The sequence below is a fragment of the Prionailurus bengalensis genome, chromosome E1 (assembly GCF_016509475.1).
Source record: "Prionailurus bengalensis isolate Pbe53 chromosome E1, Fcat_Pben_1.1_paternal_pri, whole genome shotgun sequence".
Classification (NCBI taxonomy): domain Eukaryota; kingdom Metazoa; phylum Chordata; class Mammalia; order Carnivora; family Felidae; genus Prionailurus; species Prionailurus bengalensis.
Window position 1 is genome coordinate 23582964 of NC_057347.1, and position 27700 is coordinate 23610663.

General features: G+C 40.6%; 1 protein-coding gene across 34 annotated transcripts in view; it reads left to right on the plus strand.

The window, feature by feature from the left end:
• SYNRG (synergin gamma) overlaps positions 1-27700 on the plus strand; it is an 86538-nt gene that overhangs the window by 47736 nt on the left and 11102 nt on the right. For 15 of the 34 annotated variants that reach the window (XM_043583766.1, XM_043583767.1, XM_043583761.1 and 12 more), the window contains 6 exons: positions 3697-4644; positions 14206-14799; positions 16577-16740; positions 17540-17593; positions 18426-18522; positions 20351-20499. In XM_043583766.1, the coding sequence (XP_043439701.1) occupies positions 3697-4644; positions 14206-14799; positions 16577-16740; positions 17540-17593; positions 18426-18522; positions 20351-20499 (2006 nt within the window). The remainder of the gene's footprint in view (positions 1-3696; positions 4645-14205; positions 14800-16576; positions 16741-17539; positions 17594-18425; positions 18523-20350; positions 20500-27700) is intronic. The other 19 variants (XM_043583778.1, XM_043583768.1, XM_043583771.1 and 16 more) reach the window with 2 other exon arrangements.

Sequence of the window (27700 nt, forward strand, 5' to 3'; positions counted from 1 at the left end):
TTAATAAAAGATATTTTTGATGATTCTTTCAGGGACATTCCTGAACATGTCTTTATTATATTGTGTGGGTGAGGTTTTTTGGCTTTGTGCCTCTGGAAATTACAAGGAAACAAAATATGGTTCAGTTATTGGAAATTCTTTTCTAAAATTTAGGGCAAACTCCAAATTGAGGCAATTTCTTCTGAAGCTAGTTATGTTCCCTTTCACTGGAAACCTTCAAGCCCGGACAGACTTCTGTATCAAATGGAAGGCTGTGACTGTCCTCAGTTATTTTAATGTTTAACAAGAACTGGAACTGTTGGCAGTGCAGCGATCTGTGGACTGTGCAGAAGTTTTGCAGCAACCAGTCTTTTCAAGATTTTCAAACGTGGCTATAATTTAATAAGATGAAGTAACAGGGATTTATAGAAGGGCTTAAAGAGAGTAGAAGGGAATACAGAATGATAGTTTAAGAACCGTATGTGTGAAGACCGAAAGTTATGTTTGTGGTTAAATCCTAACCGGATGTGTAGGGTTTAAATAATCCATAGGTCAAATCATGTCCTTCAGAGTTTAAATGCACATGCTACGAAATTTGCATACTCTCATGAGGATTTCTTCCTGGGGACTGTCTTTGTGTACTGAATGCTCAAATTTAGAATATCCTTCGCTCATTTGTTGTCACCCTTCTGTCCAAGGGAGGGGGATGAGAGGAGATTGTAGGAAAGGTAATGTAGGAGTAAAAGTTCAAGGAAAAAGTGTACTACTTAAATATCTCTAAAAAGGAAAAATCCACCTGTCCTAAAAATATTCATTCCTTGGGAATCCTGGGTGGCTCAGTCGGTTAAATGTCCCACTCTTGATTTCAGCTCAGGTCATGGTCTCACGGTTCATGGGATCAAGCCCCGTGTGGGCTCTCTGCAGGTAGCCTGCTTGGGATTCTGTCCCCCTTACCCCCCAACGCCAACCCCACATTTTCCCTGCTCATGCACATGCTCTCGTGTGTGCGCGCTCGCTCTCTCTCTCTCTCTCTCTCTCTCTCTCAAAAATAAATAAAACACTGGAAAAAAAATATTCAATCCCTTATAGTTGTCAGGTTCTAGAAGTATTTCCTTCTGTTGCATTCAAGCCTTTAGGATGTAATAACTTTGTTCCTCAGTGCCTATATTAGGCACTAGGAGTACAGAGATAAAACCCTACAGGAACTTTTGGCTTGTTAATTGGTCTTTGACTCCTAGCAGTTCTTTCATCACCTCTTGGACCAAACTGAGTTTGGAGTAAAGAGCATGGTTTACTATCAGAGTTTTTTGTGTAGTGTGGTATTAATGATCATATCATAGGGGTATTATTCCTGGGAAAAAAGGAAATATCACTAAGCTCTGTCACTTAGTAACCTACAAAACGCACAGTTCTGAACACAATACTATATGAATTTTTTGTAAATTCTAAGACACCAACACACTTGATGCATTCAGGCCGATGTATTTTTAATGAGAATAAAATAAAATATATTCTTCTAAAATGAACAAAAAGTTGGCACCTCTACTGGAAGTCCTTAAAGTTAAGTCAGGAATGAAAGCACACCAACAAAAATGTCAGCAACAATCTGGGGTTCTGTTACTAAAGTACTATAAAAGCAGCACTAAGGTACTGCTTACATTTTGATGACAAATGTGATCTCTTTTGAAATGTTTTTAGGACGTAAAAAGTGACAAGTAGAGAGGGGAACTTATGAGGATTCAGAAGGATTCAGAGGATTAATGTACCCTCTGATATGCAAGCTTCCAATGACTGCAACTAATTTATTTGCTCCCAAATTCATTTTGCTTTTGAACTTGTAAACCCACCCATTTTATCTCTTTTTGACCCTTTCACCCAGCTTACATTTCTAATGGAAACGTTTACAATTCCTCAGTAAGTTTAGTTTGCTGTGGTGATTTCTTTTTAAAAATAACAAAACAAAACTTGTCAATTTCACAGATATTTCAAAGTAGCACATCAAAAATTTAGACTGACAAAATCGGCTGCTTATGACGTTTGCGTTTAGGGAAATGATACAAATATTATCAGTGATATACTTACCTAAAACAGGGTAATTTTTTTAAGTTTTACATCTGCTTCTCCTGTCAATTTGTGAAATTGACTTTAGTCTTATTAGTGGTATGTCTTAAAAACTTTAAAATACAGAAATTATGAATGCTGTTCCTCTCTTTCTAAAATTTCCCTAATAATATTAAATAGATTTCTCTGTGTTGATAAATTATGCTGGTGAATTAAGCCTCAGATTAAGAGGAAAAAATCAGCTTCCATTGTTTCCTGTGCTTTTTTCTTATATTAAAGTATTATCGTGTTATAAGCACTAAATATTTAAAGGCTGTTTTATTATAATGACAGTTTTAAGAATCAGATTTTGGTTTGAAGTACACTTTTATGGCTCATATGTCTCTAGATCTCATTTTTAGGGACAAATAGAATTTGAAAAATGGATGAAGAATTACAGCCTATGTTTTAGAATAGCATTAATATTTTTAAATAATAAGTGATGTTGGTGTAGCTATGTTTATATTTGGTTTAGCTCTGATTTTCACTACCTGGTAAAATCTAGTAGATTTTATGGAAGACCTTCAGACACCATTAGAAAAATTGAGATCATCTGTTTCCTAACCTCATACTTAAGAGTGATAACGTCACTCTCATAATAAAGAAAAGAAACTCTGTTTAGAATCATGGATTCAGATTTTTATCAACATCTTAACTGAGTCTATTTAATTGTTTATTAGAAACACATTAGTACCTATTTTCTCTAAAAAATAATAACAAAACATTTCAGTAACTCCTTTTTCAGAGTAGCACAGTATAAAGTTTAAATAGTGTCCCTTGAAATTTTTAATAGTGGAGTTGGTATTTATTCAAATCCTTTTGAATTTTAATAAATAAGAGTAATTACTAGTTGGTACAGTGACATGGCTGATTTCGAGATAAGCCCAAGTGCTCACAGATTCTTTTTCTGTGAGATTCGGCTTATTTGTTATATAGAGAAGCCACTTTAAAATGTGTCCTTAGCTGGAATGAATGCTTTGCAAATAAGTAGATACCTTTTCATAATTTTTCATCAAAGTTAGCTTCAAATTAATGCCTCCACGTACTTGAGCAAGACCACTTAATATCTAACAGTATGCTTGAAGTACCTAGTTGAGCAAGGTGTTTCACATCCTAAATATTAGATGCAGGATTTTTTGTAATACTTCACTAGAGCACCCATGATACTTTTTTCCTGATTGATCACCATGTAAAACATTTTATCTTTAAAGGATCATCTTAATGTCTCTCTCTTCAGGAACCTCCAGCACCCATTTCTTCCTTTCTTGTGTGCTTGGCCAGCTGGCTGTAGTGAGAAAAAAGTCCTGAGAGCAGTGCTTTTGGCCACTTGAAGGGTATGGCACTAGGACACGTATCACGTTAAAATGAGCAAACGAAACTGACATGGTTAGGTGCTCTCGGTTTGATTTTTATTTATTTTGGTATCACTAGCCTTTGGCATGGAAACAGATGTGTAGTGTCCAAAGAGCTGTTTTGGTAGGGTGTAAGCTGTGGTTGAATGATGTCAAGCTAGTGAGGGGCAAGTCTTTAAAAGTATGCTTGTAATTTAATATGCTGTGCATCATGTGGTGTTCAGCTCAGCATTCTTATTTATTTTGCCGTGTTTTTCTCTTTCAGGAGAAAACTTTGCAGAATTCAGATCTGCGAGCACTGATGACGGTTTCACCGATTTTAAAACTGCCGATAGTCTATCACCACTAGAGCCACCAACAAAAGACCAAACTTTTCCAGCATCCTTCCCCTCAGGAGCTGTACAACAGAAACAACAAACACAAGTGAAGAATCCTCTGAACTTAGCAGACCTTGATATGTTTTCCTCAGTTAACTGCAGCAGCGAGAAACCATTATCTTTTTCAGCTGCTTTTAGTGCATCCAAATCTGTTTCCACACGGCCACAGCCAACAGGATCTGCTGCAGCTACGACAGCACTGGCATCAACTAAGATGTCTAGTTTGGCTGATGATTTTGGAGAATTCAACCTTTTTGGGGAATATTCTAGTCCAGCATCTGTTGGGGAACAGGATGACTTTGCAGATTTTATGGCTTTCAGTAATAGCTCTGTTTCATCTGAGCAAAAGGCAGATGATAAATATGACGCCCTTAAAGAGGAGGCTAGTCCTGTTCCTCTAAGTGGCAGCTTGAGCAGCACAGTGAAGAGTGGACAGAACTCCGCTGCCACGTCCACCAAATACGATGTCTTCAAACAACTTTCTCTGGAAGGATCTGGACTGGGTATTGAAGAACTGAAGGATAATACCCCTTCAGGAAAAAGTGATGATGATTTTGCTGACTTCCACTCTAGTAAATTTTCTTCCATGAACTCAGACAAATCTCTGGGTGAGAAATCAGTGGCTTTCAGACACACCAAAGAAGACTCTGCTTCAGTGAAGTCCTTGGATCTCCCTTCCATTGGTGGCAGCAGTGTTGGCAAGGAGGACTCTGAAGATGCACTCTCTGTTCAGTTTGACATGAAACTGGCTGATGTGGGAGGAGATCTTAAGCATGTCATGTCTGATAGCTCTTTGGATTTACCAACAGTTAGTGGCCAGCATCCTCCTGCTGCAGGTGAGGAATTGGTGAGACTACTCTGGTAATGGTGATGTAGATTTCAAAGATGGTTCGGTGGGTGTTGACTTATAGTAGAGTAAGGCTCTGGCTCTTAACCTTAATGGATTTCTAATAACCTCTTCATTGCCAGTCCCATTGAAGCAGTGTTTAAATTAGATTCTGTGGGTACTTGGATATATGGATCCCATGAGTACTCTGGAACTTAGACTGGATAGCTAAAATGTTTTTATTTTCAAACTCTAACCCCAACTTGGTGTTAGAGGCACATAAAAATCCACTGCTAAATGAACCCTACATCACCAGGAATTTTATAAAGACTTTTGCAGTGTGGGTACTGTTCCTCCATTTCTGTGAGTGAGGTCAGTGTTTTCCTCTCCTTTTCTCTTCTCTTGGGTCTGTTTGGCAGCGGCCAATATAGTATTCTGTTTGGCTGACAGAACTGATTCTTGTTAGGCCAAGTCTTAGTAAAAATTAGTTTAGCCAGTCGTACTGTGGTTTGCCACACCCCCACAAGAGAGGATGGAAAGAGCTTGTGTGTGGATGTCCTGTGTGCCAGGGTCTGGCAAGGAGGAGGGCATGAGTCGTTAGTGGAGTTCAGGTACGGTTTTCAGCGTTAACTCTATTACTGAAAGTATTGAATTGTAACACATCTGTAGATGGTAGAATAGGGTAACTACTCACTTTCTCATAAAATGTTTGAAAACATCCTATAAGGGAGCCCTCTTTAAATTCTGTATGGATTTACATGTAGCAGTTTATTCTCTAGTCCAACTTCCTGACATAAAATCTAGATTCCCAAGTGTCCTCGTTTTTATTTTGTTTTGTTATTTGCTATGTTATATAGAAAGATAAACCCATTTTGTGGCCTTTAATAATGAGAACTATCTCAGTATTACTGTATTATTCTAGAAAACGTATTATGCATATGAAGGGTTTGTTGTTTTTCTAACTAGAGAGGGACATGTAAGACACTTCCAAGTTTACAGATTCCAGCAGAAATGTTAAAGAGTATTACGGCTTTTGCATAGATCACATTGGTAAGTCAGAAAACAAAATCGCCTCCATCCTTTGGCTATTGAAATGTTGGAGGTATCCTTAAACGGGGTGCCGAATCGAGAGCAGGTGTTCAGAGACCGTGTGTGTCTCCCGTGGCGGCTTGCTGAGGCTTTGTCTAAGGGCGGTGGGCTGTCTGCGGGGCTCCTTGTGCCCCTGACTGTTGACTTCCTTTTTTTGTACTTTTCCTCAGACGTTTTCCTATTTTTTTGCTGCTCTTTGTTTGATAGGGTGATTTTGTTTCTCTTTTTTGTACGAGCTGCTTGAGCCACCGTGGTTGGTTGCAGAGTGCTCTGTTTTTTTGAACAATATTTGATTTTTATTTAAAAATCTCATAACATGTATACTAGCCTTCTGGACTCTCAAGTTACTAATTAGAAGCTATTTTTCTGAAAGTGAATCTATATTCTTTCATAGTGCCAAGCTAGATGTCTTTATGAGATGAGTCTAATCAGGTTTGTGATGTCTTTCTTTTTCCTTCTTTTAAAATTTTTCCATTTTATTTGGGGAGGGGAGGTCTTTTGACTGAGCTTGTTCTGATTGACCTGTTAAAATAATCTTCTGTGCACATGTTCTTTTATGTATGTTTGGAACATTCCCAGCTTGGAACCTGTAATGTTCAAGCCAAGTCTCTTCAGTTTGAGGATATCCTTAAAAGCATATTGTTTCCTCTTTTTAATCTGTAAACCTCCTGTCAGAAAGAGCAGTATCCCTTTAGAGCGGTTGTCACAAGGGGTTGATGTCTGACCAATGGGCTATATTGTTGTTGGACAAAACTGCTGCATAAATGTACTGTAGAAGGTAAATGGCAGGGACTTCTTCAACGCAGTTTGGTTTTTCTTTATCCTCACATTGACTGCAGTATCTCATGCTCTCTTGGTCTGAGGGTTAAAGATAACTTCTTATTGGAGAAATAAAAAATGGGCTGATGAAAAGAGAATAAAACCTAGCAAATTGCTATCTCTGGACCTTAGTGTTGTTGAGAAACCCTAACTTAACTCTGAAAGGGATACTGTCTCTTTTAACTCTTACAATTATTCTTTGTATGGAAGGTAGATAATACTAATAATAACATTGCCTGATTTCTCTGCGTATTATTACATTTAACCCTTTGGGCCCTTGCTGCAATATAATTTCATCTAGGCTGCTTTATCCCCACCACTAAATTTAATCTGGCCCCAAAGCATCTTGATGTGCAGTCATTACAATCATCTGGTTTTGTTGGCAGCAAGAGCTTACCCTCATTTGTGACACTCTCAAAGGGTTAGCGAGACTTCTGTAGCTCCCTACCTACCTGTAAAGTAGCTCTTCTTTGACATTGAAAATCGTTGTATTTTAATCAGCGCCTTATTATCAGTATTTTTTTCTTTTTGGCTGCTTTTCTGATGTCTTTTTTTCAATTTAGACATTTTCTGTGTGAATGTGCCTTTTCGAACTTGCTTTGGTATATTCCTCTGCAAATACTGATCTGCATGCTTATTCTGATGACTTCTTTTCCAGCTCTTCTGTACCACTCTCTTTTGTGATCTGTAAGTCCTATGTTAATAAATAATTCTTTGGCATATTTTGAAAGTGTGGGGATGTGTGTAATTTGTACTTTTTCAGGATTAGACCAAAGAAATACCTGGTCCATATCAAGTGTAAAACAATAGCACTTCCTGTGATTAAAGGGTTTTCCCTTTTGTCTCTTCAAATACCTTTCTTCTAAGAAAGTATTGGTTTAGCCCTTTCCCCTAATAATCCCATTGATATAAATTTTTAACATGGCACTGGATTAAAACATAACTTTAAATGTTTAAAAAATAAATGTAAACCTTACACACTGTGTAATAGGGAAAAGTTACTCCTTTCTTCTAGTGAGAAAATGGGAGTCGATTTTATTGCTTAGTAAACCTCACAGAGCCCACCACCATGAGGAGTTGCACTGTGAAGAGGGGCAGGTGAGGGACAGCTCTAATAGTTGAGTGTTGGGGACAGGGGATACATCTGTTAATAACTAGATGTCTGTAAATTTAAAATAAATCATGAAATGGTGTTGAGATGGGCTTCTGAGCACAGTACATGCAAACTGAATTTCAATTGATAATCTTTGTGATGGAGAGTGTTCAGTGTTAACATCAGGAAGTCTTCAGGTCTGAATTCAGTGTGGGTCTGAAATAGGTGCTCACCCTCTACTTGTAGAGCCTGTTATCTTTCCAACTTCAGAATGTATTATAAAGCTCACAGTCCATAAAGCAAGTTCTTAAAACGATTTTAGGATATCTTCAAAGCAAGCTTTAAATCACTTTCATTTTTTGAGAAAATAATTCTAGAAAGATGCACAAAAGTTAGCAATAAGAGAATGCTAAGTTTGGAAAATATTTTTTCTATCTTAGAGAATATTAATAGCAAAAAACCTTAGGAATACTATTGTTTTTTAGATCATAAACCCAAGACCAATAAAAACCTTGGAAAAAAGGATTGTTTCCATGGTTTCCATTTTTTTCTTATATTTTGAAATTTTAGTTCTTTTTTTAAGATTTGAGGCAGAAAGAAATTAAACCATTGAAAATGAGGATTTTGAAGAGGATTCCAGAGAGATCACTTACAGTATCTGCAATAGGCCATTTGGGAAAGAAAAAAGTTGCATGTTGGGGGTTAGATTAATTCAAAGAGGGGTACCCAGGTGGCTCAGTCAGTTAAACGTCTGACTTTAGCTCGGGTCACGATCTCACAGTTCGTGAGTTCGAGCCCTGCATCGGGCTCTGTGCTGACAGCTCCGAGCCTGGAACCTGCTTCAGATTCTTTGTCTCCCTCTCTCTCTGCCCCTCCCCTTCCCATGCTCTGTCTCTCTCACTCTCTCTGTCTCTCAAAAATAAATACATTTAAAAAAAATTTTTTTAAGTAATGTTTAGATTAATGCAAAGAAAAGCTGAATCTGCCATTCAAACTACTGTGTTTTCCAGAAATTAATGCTTTAGAAAGTTGGATAATACTTGGTTTCAGAAACCTTGTGTAAATTATATTACATTTTAATTATGATGTATGCTGCTAACTAATTTGGAAGAAAGAGATCTTGGTGTAGCCTCCATCTAGTGATAATACCAACTGCCCTTTATTTAGAATTTTCTAGCGCTGTGTATGAGACTAATCTTGTGGTGGCTTTGGCTAAGAAATTGCTTTGTCAATGGAATTATCTAATGCTAAATTGGTCCATCTGGGACTGCTTTATTTTGTCCTTTCTGCATTTATCTGAGCAGGCTGAACTGTGTGTAAAACATAATCACGTTCATAAACTGAACAGTTAATTTTTCTAGAGTAACATTACTTTTCGGGAGGAAGTCTTAATAATATGGTAATATAAACTTGCAACAAAGACTTGAAGAACTCTATGCTACAGGTTCAAGCAAACAAACAAATACTGTTATGTTTACTCCTATGCCAAGTAAAGTAATCCAGTTACTGCTGATGTCACACATCAGTGCCTGAGCAAATGTACAAGTGTATTCATATTCTACATTCACTCTGTTGTTCACATTAAAATCTCTATGGAGTTTTAAAAGTAGCAAATGAACAGGAAGGGGATGCTGGCAGTATTGAAGAAGCTGGGCTAAATCCAAAAATAATTCAAAGAATCAAATTATTTTTATTTATTGTTTATTTTTAGTCTTTTTAAAAAAATTTTTTAATGTTTATTTTTGAGAGAGAGACAGAGTACGAGTCGGGGAGGAGCAGAGAGAGAGGGAGACACAGAATCTGAAGTAGGCTCCAGGTTCTGAGCTGTCAGCACAGAGCCCAAAATGGGGCTCAAACCCATGAACCGTGAGATCATGACCTGAGTGGAAGTTGGACGCTTAACCGACTGAGCCACCCAGGCACCCCAATTTAAAAAAGAAAAAGAAAAAAAGTTTGGGAAAGAGAGAGTACAAGTGGGGGAGGGGCAGAAAAAGAGAGAATCCCACGCAGGCTCTGCACTGACAGTGCAGGGCCCAAACTCATGAACCGGGAGATCATGACCTGAGCCCAGACCAAGAGTTAGACACTTAATCGACTGAGCCACCCAGGTGCCCCAGAATCAAATTATGTTTAAAGAGCTGCTTCTAGCTTTGTTTTTCCATCAGTTGAACTCTTTTGATAAGTTGTTTTGGAAAAGGTTGGCCCAGTGGCTTTGAGAGCATGATAAGATTATGTGCATAAGAGGGTCTTCTGGGTGCTGCTCTCTCCCTTGCATGGCCAAAAGGCCCTAAATGTAATTGCCATCTTCTATGCTCATTTGGTGAGATTGTTAATGGTGACCATGAGCAGTCCTGCTGTACATACAGTTGATCCTTGAACAACATGGGGGTTAAGGACATTGACCCCCAGTGCAGTCCAGAATCCACATACAACTTTTGACTAATAGCCTACCATTGACCAGAAGCCTTACCGTATAAAGTTGGTTAACACATGTATTGTATTATATATTGTATTCCAATAAAGTAAGCTAGCAAAAAGAGTTATTAAGAAAATCACAAGGACAAGAAAATACATTTACAGTACTAAACTGTATTTATTTTTAAAGATCCATGTATAAGTGGACCTATGCAATTCAAACCCATGTTGTTCAAGGGTCAGCTGTATGTCCTGACACCATTCCTTAGCCTTCCAGCCCCCTCTGACTTAAAATACCCACAGAGTAACTGCTTTTCTTTATTGAACTTAAAGCACTGACAGGAACCTGAAGGTGCTTACAGGTAGCATGGGTATCATTTAAACCCTGGATGTATGTGAGTCGGTACAAATGAAGAATGGGAGGTGTCTGTGCAAATTAGAAAACACTAGAAGGCAATCTATACAGCAGCCTTTTGTAGCCTGTCATACTTAACACTGTGATCACTTTCCTCTTTTCTTCAATAACTCTCAGAGTATTTGAGACTTACAGGACACAACCCAGGTTTTATAGTTAATAGAGAATGTAAAGGCAGGATAGGGCCAGGGGTAGAAAGAAGTTGAAATGTACACATATTTCATGGTTTGCGTTGGTAAGTGAAGTTTGGATTAAATCAGCATTGGAAATTAAAAGATATTTCTTCCTCAGTCCAATGTGCATTTTTATTGCTATATAAAACACTGGAGAATAGTGGATTTTGCACATGTATCCTTTCTTCTTTTTCTAAACCCCCATCTCAAAAGCCAGTAACGTAATCATCTGGGCATATGCTTACGGCTTTAGAAAAGGTCCATGGGAATTGGTATGGCCTTTGTGTCTTGTGGCAGCTCACATTCTTTGTTCCAAGAAATACCTTGTTTTTGTGTTCAACATCCGTTCGGAAGGGATTTGAATAGAGGTTATGGAAAAGACTGATAGGGTTACTTGCCAGCATAAGCAAGAAATCCATGTCTTGATTTAAGATCCATGATGGAAAGGAGCTAGCATAGTTTATTCCTTTGGCCTCTGTAATAGGACATTCCTGGTTGCAAACAAATATCTGTATTACAGCACACAATTTGGCCTATTATCCGTGTGCAATAGCAGTTCTACCTAGCACAGCCTAAGTAAGAGTTCTCCTGTAGACTTGGAGATACAGTAGTGATTCTCTGTTTGTTTTATTGCAGCCCTTCTGCTTTCTTTTTCCTTTTTCTTTTGCAATTTTCAAACTTCAGCTATCGAATGGAAGACCCAGCCATAGAAACTTCAGTGATTACAAAGTGTGGGTTATTCCATATCATTTTTGTAGACAGGGCTTCCATCACTTATGTTGTAGTTCTCCCAGAATCTTTAATATTTTGAAGACTGTCATACAGTAATACATGTAATTTGCTTAGAAAATGTAAAACAGTTATCATGGGCAATGAGAAATTTCCTTGGCTTACCCTACCCCTCAGTGAATTGATTTACCACAGTTTTCTTAGAAAATGGTTTACTAATATTCACCATGCCAGGAAATACTACTCAGTTTAATATTATTTATAGATACTAAGATTTAGGAATACCACGTTCTCATATTCCTTATGTAATTCAGTTTCAGTATTTCCTTATGCGTTCAAATGAATTGCACTTCAGTACATTTTTTTTACATAATAATGGCCAATAAATAAGCAAAAGTAAACTTTTAAAATCAGCCTTGATTTTGGTATCCAGCTTGATCAGCTGGATTTTGGTATATCTTATATATTTACACTTCATTTTTTTTATATATAATTTTTTTTTATATAATTCATTTTTTAAAAATCTTTCATTTGGTCATTTCTGTGAGTTGCTCTAAAAGGCAAAATGTTATGTCTCTCATTTTTAATAAAAATAAGATTTGTTGAAGATCTGTAGTATTATAAAAATATTTAAAAGCTCTTCAGCTAAGGTAATCCCTTATTGCTCATAATGCCTTTTACCTCATTATAGTGCAATCATTTCTGGTTGTTTTTTTAACCCTTTTTTTCTTATTGCATAAGTGCACAAAAGGGTCTTTTTATTACCATAGCAACTGGATTGTGGTTTTCGAACTAGAGCCTAACTTTCTAATAAATTTACCGTCAGTCTTTGGGAAAATTGCTACCCTTTTAGGAGGTGAGATTCTTAAAGCAGTTCATAATACAGCTTCCCCAAAAAGCTTTCTGGTAGGGTCCAATAATAAAAATATCTGTATTCTGAGACATTTTTCTGAACGCACACGTTGAAGACCACTCTCATGTGTCACTGCGTCTGCCCCTTGATTGAAGTTTCCCTCACTGGAGTCAGGGCACCTTCTGATCCCTTTAAATAGTAGTAGCTGGGGGTGGGAGGCACGAAATGCTACAGCCAGAGATTAAGAAAGCATTTTGCCTGAAGCCTTGTTTTATTCATTCTAAACTGTACAGTTTTCACCTGAATCTTTGTCTCCCTCTTGTTCAATAAGCCAAATTTGAAAGGGTACCATTTGCACCACAGAGGTTTAAAATATACTGTTCTATGAAAGCTGGTACCCGCTTTTGGCTGGTTCGCCTTTTGTGTAATCTAGGGTTTTCCACTGTTATTATTCATTTAGTACCCTTTTCCTACTTGAGTTTAAAGCGAGAGAGGTTTGGTTTATACTGTCAGGAGAGCCATGGACATGGCAGGAGCCCCTTAACCCTCAGAGGAAAAAAAGAGAAAATGACCGAGTGTGGTTCACCTGTTGACTTAGTTCGGAAAACCTGGATCACCGAACTCGTGAGCATTTGCCTTGTAAAGTACACTTGTAGCCGTCAGAGAGAGGGAGTCTGCCTTTGGCCCTCCGGCCTCGTAGACAGCGACCAGGATGAAACTCAGCCCGCCAACCAGGCTGCATAGACTGCCCTGCTGAAACCGGGGCGCTCCGCACGAGCGGCTTTCGCCCTCAGCTGGGTGTGCTTTTTGAAAATGGGCAAGAAACTTTCCCTTGTCAGACCATTAAAGTGATGAGTTGGCCCTTCATTTGCACTCTGAGATAACTCCATCGTAGACCCTAAAGCCGCACCTAAATGTCAAATGAAGGCCCGGGGCAACTATGCTGTACAGATGTTGCTATCATATACTGCTCACCGGGCATCAAGCGGGGCGGCCCTTTCCACACATTACTGGGGAGTCGACACAACACAGGCCCTTCCGTGAGCAAGACAAGGTTAAGAAACGTTAAATAACTTGCCTAGTGTCACACAAGTAGTAGGTGGCAGCACTAGAGTCGAACCCTGATGTGTCTAAATCAAAAACCTACATTTTTTCTGGTGTTTTATGCTACCTCTCAGATGATCTAAACGTGTATTAAGAATGCTTTGTGAAATGAGTCTTCTGCCCCAGCGTTTCCTTCTTTTTCTTCTTTCTTTTCTTCTTTTTTTTTTTAATGAGGGGCTGATACATAGTTGAAGGAGAAACAGGAGCCCACCAGGACCCAGACCTTTGATTCTATTTTTTAGAGGCTAAAGTAGATTAGGTTGATTTTTCTTTCCTCATATTCCATCACAGCAGTATGACATCATATTGACCAAAATAACAACTAGGTAAGTAACTGCTTAATTAAAATCTATCGTTCGATCTTGCGAGACAGAGACTCCTGAAAACTGGCTAAAAGTTAGATGACATTACTTACACTTTACTTTTGAGAAATTGTCAGTTTTTCACTAGTTTGTCATGTACATTCTGTCCATCCGTGTGTTAAAGGAACATTTCCCAACCAAGCTGGGGCAAAAGGCACCAGTTGTAGGCAGGGGGTATTGTAAGTACATCTTAAAACTTGTAAGTGAACAGTTTATCAAATAACCCTAATCATGTCATATGTTGGTAGATGATACTCCTGTCTTTTATAGTAATCTTTATATGCAAAGAAAATAACTCTGTAACTAAATATAAATGCCAACTCAAAGCTAATGTCGGTTTTTAAAGATCAGATTTTATAGCCCAATTCCTTTAATTTTAGTACAAGCTCTAAATGTAGTTAACTCCAGCATAGCATAAAACTAATCAAATATGCTAGACATTTTGCTTCTGCAGAGTTTAGGGCATTTTGCCTAAATCATGAGCTTGCCTCTAATTGTGGGGTCTTATTTCCCTTTCAGATATAGAGGACTTAAAATATGCTGCTTTTGGAACCTACAGTAGCAATTTTGCAGTGAGCACACTTACGAGCTATGACTGGTCAGACAGGGATGATGCGTCTCAGGGCAGAAAACTCTCTCCATTTGTCCTCTCAGCAGGAAGCGGGTCCTCCTCAGCTGCCTCGGTTCTTCAAAAGAAAGAGACTTCATTCGACAGTTCCGAAAACATCACCATGACCTCTCTCTCCAGAGTTACAACCTTCACAAATGAAGATGCTCTTCCAGAGGCCACCTTCCCAGCTTTTGCCAGTTTTAAAGATGTGATTCCTCAGACCAGTGAGCAAAAGGAATATGAAAGTGGGGACTATAAAGATTTCATGAGACAGGACTTGCCTACAGCCGAACGGAGCCCGGACGCCACCTGTCCAAGCCCGGCCTCCAGCGGCACTTCTCACGACACTCCCAAAGAATGTGCAGATGACTTTGGAGAGTTTCAAAGTGAAAAGCCCAAAATCAGCAAATTTGACTTTTTGGTGGCCAATTCACAGAGCAAAATGAAATCCAGTGAAGAAATGATCAAAAGTGAGCTGGCGACCTTTGACCTTTCTGTTCAAGGTGAGTTGCTTTCAGTGTCGACTGTACTGTGGTGGTTTCTTCCACTGAGATATTAGATGTTCTTTCTAACAGAAAGTTGGTCTCTGGTTTAGTGGGAAATGGATTTGCAGCCTCTGAAATCAGGGTCTATTATAGATGGCTATACAAAAGGGTTTGCAGCTAAACTGAAGTCAAGGCTGTATCCCTCAGATAATTGCTTTTTGGGCTAAAAACAAGCACAGCATACAGTCTGTTCATTAGCTTGTTGGCTAGAGGGGTACTGTGTTAAAAGAGCCAGAGAAATGGATTTGATGCACTTGGGGACAAGTCAACCCTGCTCTTATTCCCTGGCTATGGACTGTGTTTTTTAATCCAGAGGCTGCAACGTGGGTCTGGATCCAGTCTGCAGACTGTTTTTTTTGTTTTTGTTTTTGTTTTTGTTTTTTAAGTTTATTGATTTATTTTGAAAGAGCGAGCACGAGTGAAGGAGGGGCAGAGAGAGAGGGTGACAGAGAATCCCAAGTAAGCTCTGCATTGTCAGCACAGAGCCTGATGAGGGGCTCGAACTCACGAAACCATGTAAACATGGCCTGAACTAAAACTAAGAGTCAGACGCTTAAATGACCGAGCCAGCCAGGTTGCCCCTGCAGACTTGTTTTGATTGAGCCACACAGAAGGTTTTTTTAATGTGCTGCCAGCCAATAAGAATCATGAGATTTCACAATCTGGATTTCTAGCTTTTCTTGAAAAGTAATATCTGGCAATACTAGGCCTGTATCCCCCCTTTTGACAATCAGGTAGAGCTGAATGGCACTGCCCCCTCTAATAGATGGGGTATGCTGTCCTCCTTGTCACAGTACCCATCACCTCTTCTCTGGCTGACCCACTTCAGTCATGCACTTGACCTGCCTGCTCTCTGAAAGCATTTGAGTTTGCCCCTTCTGCTTTAAGCCCATCCTGACAGAAGGCATCATTGATTTCTGTTGGATCGAGAGTATGTAGGAGCTCAGTGCAAATCCGTGACTAATGACTGGAAAGGCAACACGACTCTTACGCACTGATATTTAAAAAGACACTTTGTCCTCCAGACTCCAGTGGCTTTGCACTTGTGCTAGATCAGGGAAGAGTAATGGAGAAAATTAAAGTCAGGGAAACCAAGCAGAAGTGAACAACCAGAAGGATTCAACATAGGGCATACTTCATTTTATTGCGCCTCCTGGGTACTGTGTTTTTTACAGTTTGAAGATTTGTCACAGCCTTAGGTCAAGCAAGTCTGTCAGTGCCATTGTTGCAACAGCATTTGCTCACTTGTGTCGCCGTGTCACGTTTTGGTGATTCTTGCAACATGTCAAACTTTTTCACTATTACATTGTTATGGTGATGTGTGATCAGTGATTACAACCACTGAAAGCTCAGATGATGGCTGAGCTTGTGATTTTTTTCAATGAAGTATTTTTTAATCTTTGCACATTGATTTTTTTTTTGGACATAATGCTATTTATTGCCCACTTAGTAGACTATAGCGTAGGGCAAACATAACTTTTATCTGTACCGGGAAACCCCAAAATTCATTTGACTCACTTTATTGCAATACTCACTTTATTGATGTGGTTGGGAGCCAAACCTGCAACATCTCCGAGATATGCCTGGATAGCTTGCCAGAGGAGAATGAACACGGATTGTGTTTCTGAAAGCCTCATGACAGAAGCATCTAAAGAAGAGGGTCATGTTAGCAAGGAAGAGCCTCGGCTTGAATTAAGCTGAGTAATCAGAACCTTTGTGCCATCCACTTCTCCAGGATCACACAAAAGGAGTTTGAGCCTTGGTGATAAAGAAATAAGCCGTTCTTCTCCTTCTCCGGCTTTGGAGCAGCCTTTCAGGGACCGTTCCAACACTCTGAGTGAGAAGCCGGCTCTGCCTGTCATCCGTGACAAATACAAAGATCTGACAGGAGAGGTGGAGGTGAGCAGGGGAGTTTTCTACAGAGGGGCAGGGAAAAGACCAAGTGAGCACTGAGGGCCTCAAGAAAAACTTGCTTTCAACTTTCTGTGGGGAAGCGAGGGACAGAAAGTCACAAGGCACCAGACACAAAATATTCAATTAAAGTGAGAGAATGGCAGCATTAGCCCTGGATGAAAATACTTCTCAGGTGGGACATCTGCTGAAAGGAGTCAGCGGCCCTAAAATTGAAATTGTTCAGGAGACTTCACGAGGGGGGGTGTTTGGGGGAGTTTTTCTTTGAGCACTTAGACTTTATCACTTTAGACTTAGTGAATGTTAAAACACCAGATAGAGGAGATGAGGAAAGTCTGGATTTGCTGCGTCTTAGTCCCACGCTGTCTTCCTCCTACAGCCGATACCCTTATGTCTCCTCTGTGCCCTCCTTGTCGTTCATACATGCTCACACACACACGGCCTCATAACTGTGGAGTGGGAAGCTGGTGGTTTAGTATTAGTTCTTGTACTAGACACCTATGTGGCGAGTGCCTTTGGAGAAGCTTAAACTATTCCTAGAACCAGTGAGCCAACATTTGCAGAGGGAAGCTGCTACAAAACATTCCCCTCAGACTCACAGATCATGTGCTCAGAAGGTGCACTTAGTAATTGTGAAGAGTCATCAGTGGTTTCAAGAGATAAACCATGCTTGAAGTAGAGTGTTTTTAATAAAAAGTAAAGCCTTCCAATGCTCTGTACATTGACAGAAATCATAGAGGACTCCAGTCCTGCCTGTTTAACCCCGTTGTTTTTATAAATTTCACAGGAGAATGAGAGATATGCATATGAATGGCAGAGGTGCCTGGGGAGCGCCCTAGATGTGAGTATGTCACTTTTGCGGTGCTTTCACATGTGTGAGTGCTGTCTTGTGCTGTTTTGCCCTCTCCTTGGTGCCTTTGAATGGACAGAGGAAAACTTGAGGAGAGCCCTTCCTCCATGGCCTTGTGCAAAGGGAAGCTGGAGGGAAAGCCATACGGCTTAAGTGAGGCTTCTTTCACGTGTATGATAGCAAAAGTGGCTCATTTGTCCCTTGTGCCCTCACCTGTCACTGTGTTTAAGAAATAACAGTGAGGGGCGCCTGGGTGGCTCAGTTGGTTGAGCATCTGACTCTTGATTTTGGCTCAGGTCGTGATCCCAGGGTCATGGGATTGAGCCCTTTGTCGGGCTCCATGCTGAGCATGGAGCTTGCTCAAGATATTCTCTCTCTCTCTCTCTCTCTCTCTCTCTCTCCCTCCCTCCCTCCCTCCCTCCCTCCCCTTCCCCCTTTCTCTCTCTCTCTGTCTCTCTCTCCCTCTCTCCCCCTCCCTCCCTTTCCCTCTCCCTCCCTCTCCCCCCCACCTCTCCCCTTCTCACATGCACATGAGCACATTTTCTGTCTCTCTAAAGAAGAAAAAAGAAAATAACAAAATGATATCATTAATGCTGCCTAAATTAAAATAATATTTAAACTTAAAGAACCTCTGTCTTTTCCAAAGAAATGGAGGATGGTTTCTTCAAGGTTAAAATTAAATTCTCACATTTGTTTCAGCATGGTCATATACATATATCAGTCAGTCATGCTTTTTCACACCTCCTGGTTCTCTACTAATAGTAAATTGATTTGCAATGACTTTTCTCAATTATATAAGGTGATGTGATTTCATTTCTTATAGGTCATTAAGAAGGCAAATGATACCTTAAATGGAATCAGTAGTAGTTCTGTGTGCACAGAAGTAATTCAGTCGGCCCAAGGCATGGAATATTTATTAGGTATGTTCATTTATGTTTTACTTATTCAAAATCCTGACACTTGACAGTATTTTCAGTTTTCCCTTACATTAGGTATTTTAATCTAGATCTTTCAAGTTACATATGACTTCACTAAGTAGTATCTGCGTTTGTGGGTGAGATGCTTAAGTCACAGACAGAAACCACACTATTTGACTTAAGGTATCTGTGGCAAAGTTTTTCAGTCCTTACTATACACATACTAGCAGCAACAATGTAAAATTGCATCTGTGTTACTGGTTTACTAGAATGAAAACATTGGGTCTCTAATTAATGCCTTACCATGCTCTGTTGATTCTTCCTCTCCACCCCTTCACTTCATCACCGATTCCTTACCTCCCTGACTACCTTCAGCTGTTAAATGTCCCAGTCCAGCTTGAAACTCCGGTCTCTGTCCAATCTGGTGTTCTTTGCCTCCTGAAGCTCCCGCTTGGCCCGTAGCCAGAGCCACATGCACTGGACCCTAGTCTTTGTCACATCTCTGCTCAGGTGTCACCCGCTAAGGGAGGCCTTCCCTGACCTCTCTTTCTCAAAACTGTGCCCTCAACCCCACCCTCATCCTTCCTCTCCCATTCTCTGCTTGATTTGTCTTTTGTCCCGTCAGCTTTAATATCTTGTATATTTTACCTTTTCTTATTTGTTATCTGTCTCCCTCCCCTGCAAGGAACCTCTAAGAAGGGAGTGATTTGGTCTGTTTTGTCCCCTGGGAATGTCTGTAATACGTACCTGAGCGCCTGGCACGTAGTAGTCCCTCACCAATACCTGCTGGATGAGTGGGGGGGGGGGGGGGGGACGGGACGTGGTCTCTCCTGCAGTTCCACTGCTGTGCTCTTGTTCCTCCTTCCTGCTCAGACGGCCACGGCTCTACTGCGGGAACACACCAGGTGGTAGGGCACCTGTCTTTCCTTGCACACATCGCCTAGTGTCTGTGAGGGGTTGTCTGAGAAGTCCCCTCACTTGGCATAGGATAGGCAGTGACTCCTGCCCTTCCTCTGGGGAAAGAAGAGGAAAAGCCACAGTGGGCTGTACACAGGTTGATGAGGTACTGCTCTGCAGACAACTCCTCCAGTCCTCGCTTCTAGAGGCTCAGGTAAAGGTTGGGGACGTGTCTGGTGACCGTCCTTAGAATGTGAAGATACTTGGCACCTGTCCTCCTTGCTTGATGAACTCAGCCGCAATTCAGAGACCACGGGAAAAGAGCCGTCCTGTGTTCTGTTAGGTTTATAAAAGATGCGTGAAGCCACAGGGTTTGTAAATCATTGGGCATTCGGAGAAGTGAGTTGTTTCTTAATTACTTTGTGGTGATACTGACATTCAGATTCTTTTAAGCTTTTGATATTCCCATTTTCAGCCAGTTAAATGGGATTTCCCAAACTTAAACAGATGGGCTTACAAAGAAGCCAGAAAGAAAATGAGCTAATACTGCATAGTGCCTAATGTTCTATGGGCACTCTTCTAAGCCTTTTACAGTATGAACCCATTTAATCCTCTTTGGTGAGGTGCTTTTAGTATCCCCATCTTACAGATGAGGAAAGTGAGGCTCAGAGAAGTTATGTGACTGGCCCAGGGTTACACAGCTAGTAAGCAGCAGAACTGGGATTGGAACCCAGGTAGTGTAGCTATAGGCTGTGCTCTTACCAGTAAGTTACCCTGCAGCACTGGAGGTGGACTGGTCCCAAAGAGTGGTAAGTTCACTTCTATTGAGAAACAATCCATATTTCCAGCTAAGATACCTGCACGCAGTAGTGCCGCCTTGTGCCGCCCACCTCTCTGCACTGCCCGCGCCCAACTCCACTCTCTCACTCTGTAGGTGTTGTTGAGGTGTACAGGGTGACCAAGCGTGTGGAGCTGGGGATAAAAGCCACCGCGGTGTGCAGTGAGAAACTCCAGCAGCTGCTGAAGGACATCGATAAAGTGTGGAATAACCTCATTGGCTTTATGTCCCTGGCCACACTCACGGTAAGCCCATTAGATGTTCAGCACTTGCTTTCCTTTCCAGAAACCTCAGTGGTAAATAAAGCAAAGTGTACGTTCTTGTGGTGGCCCTGACTGAAGGGTGACGGTGAGGTGCCTGCTGGGTTGTGTTACGTTAAAGGACGGAGATAATTGTGTGGTTCACTGAGTAGCACCAGCTTGGCTTCTGGATTGCACAAAGGCCTGTGGGCCTCCATAAAATAAGACTGTAGGAGGACATTCACTCTGTCAACATCCTTCTTCTTTTTTCTTCTTTTAGAGATCATTTATTTAGTCATCTCTACACCCAACGTGGGGCTTAAACTCACAACCCCAAGATCAAGAATCACACGCTCTTCTGCCTGAGTCAACCAGGCTCCCTGTCTGCATCCTTCTTAAGTCACATGCGTATATGCACGTTTTGCAAAGCATCGATGTGAGTTCCTCTGTTCGCACTTCTAGTTCTTTATGACCCTGCATGTGTCTTTCTAGAAACTGTTCAGTGTGACTTTCTTAAACGCCTTTTCCGTTTTTTAGGTCTGTGGATTATTTCCACTTCTTCCTGTTCTGAATGGTTCTACTCTGAGTATCGTTAAACAAATGACTCTGTGTCCTTTCAGGGATATAGTTCCTCCAAGACCTAAGAGGTCGGAGTGTGTGTTTGCACACGGATGCGCGTGCGTTCGTATGTAGCTGTTTCTTTTATTGCGTGGCTCTCCAGAGAGCTCAGGCTAGTTGGCAGTGCTGCCAGCAACATGCAAGCATACTTTTCTTTACACTGTGTTCTAGCTTTCTTTGTCCACTTTTTCATTTAGCAAGGGTATATTGAGTCCCTAACGGTGTTTTTATAGGTCTTTCATTTTGTAGGGGCTGTGCAGTATTCCAAATGATAATTTACTCTTTCTGTTTCCTTTACGTGTAAATTGATTACCTGTCTTGGCCATTTGACCATATGTTCAATGAGATATGGTTATTGACCTTACGTATTTCACATTTGTAATGGATGTACACACACACACACACACACACACGCACACACATACATCTATGGGAAAGCTTATATCAGTTATTTTCGTCACCTGTTCCCTTCATTTTCCATTTCATTGGGTAAAACTACTTTATTTTTATATATTCACACCATTCAGTTTGTCTCTCTGATAATATCCTTTATTTCACAAAAGTCAGAAATTTATCTTCCTTCCACAGCTGGAAGAAATACGCTATTCCATTTTCTTTCTTTTTTTCCTTACATATAACTAGGTGGCCCATCTGAGCAGGACTGCGGCCACATGGTAGGTAGCAGTTGTCCCTGAGCTGTGCCCACAGCCAGGCAGGGAGTAGCTGTCCCAGCACATGTCTCCCCAGTGTTCATTGTTTCTGGTTTGCGGTATTAAGTTCTTAAAGAGTTTAAATCATTGCCAAATTCTCTGTTTTGTTCCCTTGGACTATTTTTCAGTTTCTACAGTTTGGGTCATTATTTGTTAAAAAAAATACAGTTCTGGCCAGTACAATAAGGAATATAAATATTTGAAAATAAGAGATAAAATTATGCTTGTTTGGTGATATGAAATATTTATAGAAATCTGAATTCAAGAGGTTAAATTTATTGAGTTTGGCAAAAATTCATAGCATTCTTACATATTAATAATAGCTAGAAAGTGTAATAAAAATGGGAACCTTATTTTGTTAATGCATTCAATCACTCCAGTCCTTATCACTTCTGACCGCATAGCTGGAGTTGCTGGTTCATTTTGTTATCCCCTGTCGTAATCTACTCTGCAGGCCCTTCTAGCCCATTCTTTCTGAAATGCAAGTCTGGTCATGTCATTCAAATCCCATTTAAAATCTTGCAGTGGGCTCTCCATAGTCTTCAGGATCAAGTTTCAGCTCCTTAGCTCAGTGTATAAGGCCTCTTCTATCCCCTGGATTGCCTTTGCTTCTCATTCTCTGTTAGACTGCTTTTCCCTCTGGCCTCTGCATCGTTTCCCCAGAAGTCATTCCAGAGAGCCCTTCAGTCTGAATTCAACGCCCTTCCGGTGTGTGTCCACAGCGCCTTTCTCTCTGTCCTCGCACTTACTGCGCTTATTGGTAATCGTGTGCTTGCTTCTTGCCTGGTTGTCTGCCCCTTAAAAGCCAGACTGTGTCCTTTTTTTTTTTATTTTTTTATTTTTTTTTAACGTTTATTCATTTTTTTGATAGAGAGAGACAGAGTGTGAGTGGGGTAGGGGCAGAGAGAGAGGGAGACACAGAATCTGAAGCAGGCTCCAGGCTTTGGACTGACAGCACAGACCCCGACGTGGGGCTCGAACTCACAAACCGTGAGATCGTGACCTGAGCCAAAGTCAGACGCCTAACCAACTGAGCCACCCAGGCGCCCCCAGACTGTGTCCTTTATTTCTTGGTGTTCTAACACAGTGTTTTGTGGGACTTTGTACTTTTTCTTTTATACCTTTTGACCCTTCCAATTTTTTCAAACTTTTATACCTCATAATGTTAATAACTGGTTTAAATTAAAAAAAATTTTTTTTTTTACATTTACTTATTTTTGAGAGACAGAGCACAAGTGGGGGAGGGGCAGAGATAGAAGGAGACACAGAATCCGAAGCAGGCTCCAGGCTCTAAGCTGTCAGCACAGAGCCCAATGCGGGGCTCAAACTCATGAACTGTGAGATCATGACCTGAGCCCAAGTCAGACACTTAACCGACTGCGCCACCCAGTCGCCCCCTGGTTTAAATTTTTTAAATAAATGCATAAGAAAAATGAAATGGGGGAAAAAGAAAGGAAGAGAGAGAAGGTGAAGTGCTTTTAAAGTGCTTTACAGGGGCGCCTAGGTGGCGCAGTCGGTTAAGCGTCCGACTTCAGCCAGGTCACGATCTTGCGGTCTGTGAGTTCGAGCCCCGCGTCAGGCTCTGGGCTGATGGCTCAGAGCCTGGAGCCTGTTTCTGATTCTGTGTCTCCCTCTCTCTCTACCCCTCCGCCTTCATGCTCTGTCTCTCTCTGTCCCAAAAATAAATAAACGTTGAAAAAAAAAATTAAAAAAAAAAAAGTGCTTTACATTTGCTAGTGGTGAGCGGTAGTTAGTTGACTTTACCCTTTCTAGGAAGGGTAAGGAAGACACGATGAGTTCCATGATTCACTGTGTTCATAACATAAAAATAAACCCACTACTCAGGAGACACATAATTATTCCTGGTACTGATACCAGAAAGAAATTTCTTTTGGGGGCTCTTGTAAAGAGGAAACTAATGTAACCTGTGTTATCCTCAACATCCTTTCAGCAGATGAAGCAATAGATTTCACTGAGTCATTTCTTATGAAATCTCTCAGTATAGGCCAATTTGCAGAGCTCCAAGTACAAATTAGTGAGAGTCATTCAAGTGTGGAAAAATAGACTAAACGGGAAACTAGGAAATAGCATGGCAGTGCGTCCTAATGGTGGGCTCACATCTTTGCTCCATAAAGAAAACATAGCAAATCCATGAGAAATACACCAATATCCCAGTAGAAGCTGAGCAAGACCATGAAGTGATTCATACAAGAGGAGGCACAGCTAACCAGTAAACATTAATTCAATTCAAGCAAGATTTCATTTTTTTACCTAATAGTAAACCCAGTTTTTGTTTGGCTTGTTTATTGGAATCCTAATAGTGTGGATGTGGTAAAATGGGGACTGTTTACTAGAAAACATAAATTGGTACCACCCTATATAGAGGGTATTTAGCAACATACTTCCCACACCCACCCCCACCTGTGAAGTCCTTGAGGACAAGGACCAAGACCACGTTTTATTCTCAGTCTGATCACAGTGCCAGGCACTGCATAAATACCCAATGAAAGTTGAATGAATAAAAGGACTCACATTCTGAGTAGTTAACTCAGCAACTTCACTTACAGAATAACTTCCTAAGGTAGCAGTTCTAATACAAGCTCACAAAAAGAAGCAAGTTAAATGCACAAGTTGTTCTTTGTAAAAGTGAGAACTCGAGAGGGTCAATCAAGTAAATTGTGTGAAGCATCATATATTGGGATGTTGTGCAGCCATTTTTTAAAGGAACACAGAGTTTGAAATAACACAGAATTGTTACTATGGGGCTGGAAGGGAATGTGCCAGAGTGGCAACAGGGTTGTGCTTGGATGATGAAACCATGGGTTTTTTAATATTTCTAAGCTCCAGCTACAAATAAAGTGGGTTGATTAATGGCGTATTCAAGGGTGGCTGTGGAATAGAGGAGGCTCTGTTACCAGTTGTTGATCGTAGAGTTCAGTGTGTTGTTACCTTTGCTTCATCAGAGCCTCTGTACCCAGTCTTACAGAGGTCTTACCTCAAAACTCATTCGTGGCATGTTTTTAGGGCAACAAGATGTATAAGACCAAGCATTAGCAGTCTAGAGGTCAGCACGTGTCTGGTTCTCTCCTAATTCATCCATCTTTTGCTTCCTAACTTTGTGCTGGTATGAACCAGGTAAAAGCCTAAATATCATCATCATTAGCCAACTTTTACTGAGTGCTTACCATGTGCTGTACCCTATTCTTAACTCTTTATATTGTATAATTTACTTAATACAGAAGTGTTGAGGGTAGATACTATTATTCTTCACCTTTTACAGATGAAGAAAATGGGGGCACCAAGGTATTAGACCTGGATTCAATGTAAAAGACCTCTGCTTCTCCCCCACTATACTCTGTTGCCTCCTTGAAATGGGCAAGCTGGGTGGGTAAAACCAGAGATGAGCAAAAGCCTTTCTGGGGAAAGAGGGTTGTTACTTACTTAGTCGATGAGGTGAAACACCAGGCATCTCTCCTGGCAGCAACTTGATAGAAAGAGTCAAGTTCTTTTCTGTACATTTCCTCCCTGTTGTTATAGCCCAGGACTAAAAACCAGCTTAAGATTAGCCTCCCCTTTTCCATTTAGATTTTAAGATTCTTTGTTTTTTCTTTCTTTCTTTCTTTCTTTCTTTCTTTCTTTCTTTCTTTTATAATTAAAGCTTTTAATTTTTTTCATTGTACAATGCTTTGAAAACTAGATTTCTATACAGACCCTCAAATCAGCCACCCATCTCTTCTCTTCTAGCGCTGGTAGAAAAAAAAAATGGCCACGATAGCAAAGCTTCTTTCTTTGCCGTGAGCTCTTTGAAGAAAAATTATCACAAAAGACCCAGTGCACTAACCAAGCTCATTATGTATTAATCCTTTTCAGTTTGGGGCAAAGGATAATTGAGGAGAATCCTGGCTTGAGTTGCTTGCTATCTTGTGTTTCCTTCTTGAGGTAGCTGCTGCCACTGGGTGAGGTGGAAGCTAGTTTCATTCTTGTACAACTTCTTAGACATCCAAGCTCCCCACAGTGCCACCGCTGCTCATGAGAAAGGCTTGCCTTCTGGACTCTGCCCTTCCAGGCCTTCCTTCCTGCCTTCCTTCCTGTAGGAAAATGCAAAAAGCTCAGTTGTATCATTCAGTAAGTTTTGTTACTTAAATCATTCAGTGCGTACCCCAAATAATAACCAACAGTAACCAATGCCCCTATACAAGTTAGAGGATATCCCATCATTCCAGGTTTCCTTGTGCTCCTTCTTCGTCATCATTCCACTCTGAGGTGATCCCTATTCTGATTTTTTATACCAAGGGTTAGTTTTGTTCAGACCTTTTTAAAGAAACCATAGAGGGGCACCTGGCTGTCTCAGTCGTTAGAGCCTGCAACTCAATCTCGGGGTCGTAACTTTGAGCCCCGCATGGAGTGTAGAGGTTACTTAAAGATAAAATCTTAAAAAAAAAAAAAAACAAACAGAATTTGCTTTTGTGATCTTGGAGAAAGCCTGTTGGGTCTGGTTACCCATCTAACCTGGGAAGTGTTGCCCTGTTCACGTATGGTGATTTTAATCCCTCAGTGTGTCAGAACGTGAGGTAAATGGGAAGAGTTGCCAGGCATTCATGCCCTCTCATTCAAACTCCCCTAAGGAACTTTCATATCTAGCATCAGGGTCTGGTGAGTGATTTTACCTGACATTTTTTTAGACACTGGATTACAGTATAGAGATTAATTAGTCTGCAACTACACAACACAGGAATGCATTCAAATTGTATATGAACACCGCTGAGTATTCATTGTTGTATTTACCCATGCTTTTCCAGTTATAAGTGCCTTTCTTCACCGAATTAGCTGTGACAGAAGAACAACCATTCTCTGCTCAGATATTATTCCTAATTATACCGTGTCATTTTCTCTTGATAACTGATAGGTCTTTGGTCTATAAAACTTACTTGAATTGCCTGCTGCTTGAAGAATAGCATAGTCTCCAGAGGAAGTCTAAGTCTTGTCACAAAGAAGCTTTTACCCTAAAAATAGATAGATGTGTGAATGTAAGTGACACAAACCAACACGTGTGGAGTTCACTTAGTTGCAGCAAAACTGTGCAAGCCCCAGGGACTCTGGGAGCAGAGAAGTCACTAGAGAGGGGTGTGGCTGATGTTGTGGTGGAAGCTTTTAACTCTTTATATCACTGCTTCGTTTTAGGTAGAATTTAAAGTTCCTTAATGAACCAAATTGCCAGTGCCAGGCTCTTTGATTCCAGTAATATAATAGTTTATTTGCACCTGGATCCTGCCGGGCATTGTGCCATATTCTTGACATTCATTCTCATTTAATCCTGGTAACAATCCTGTAAGGTCAGTAGTATAATCCCCATTTTTACGGGTGAAGAAATTGGGGCTCAGAGATGAAACTTGCCCGAAACTGACAGAGCAGGGATTTGAATGTGTATTGTAGTTTTAAAAGTCCATTTTTCCTATTGTGTCAGTGCCAGCTTCGAGGATGCTTTTCCTCCATGAAGACATCATGAAACTGTTCCCGTCAAAAAGTGACCGCATTGCCTCTCTTCGGTGAAAAAGTCATAGAATATTAGTGCTACATCACAGTAGTAATGCTTGGGCTAAGGAAAGCAAAGTACACAATCCTAAACTCCAAACTGTGGCTCCTTGATATTTATTGAAGCTAGAAGTTACAGTGCAAAGTTTCCTGCTTCCCTTTCCCTGCAGCACGCATGTCATCGTGGACCAAAACCCCCCCTTGTGGTACAAGTACATCTCCTCTGGGCACAGACTGAAGGTACTGGTTGTGTCTCGGGAGGTGGGAATCACCAGTTTCAGGGAGATGAGTGAATTGTTGCCTAAGGGTTGAAGTTCAGTAGGTTTGGAACAAAGAGAGATTCATCC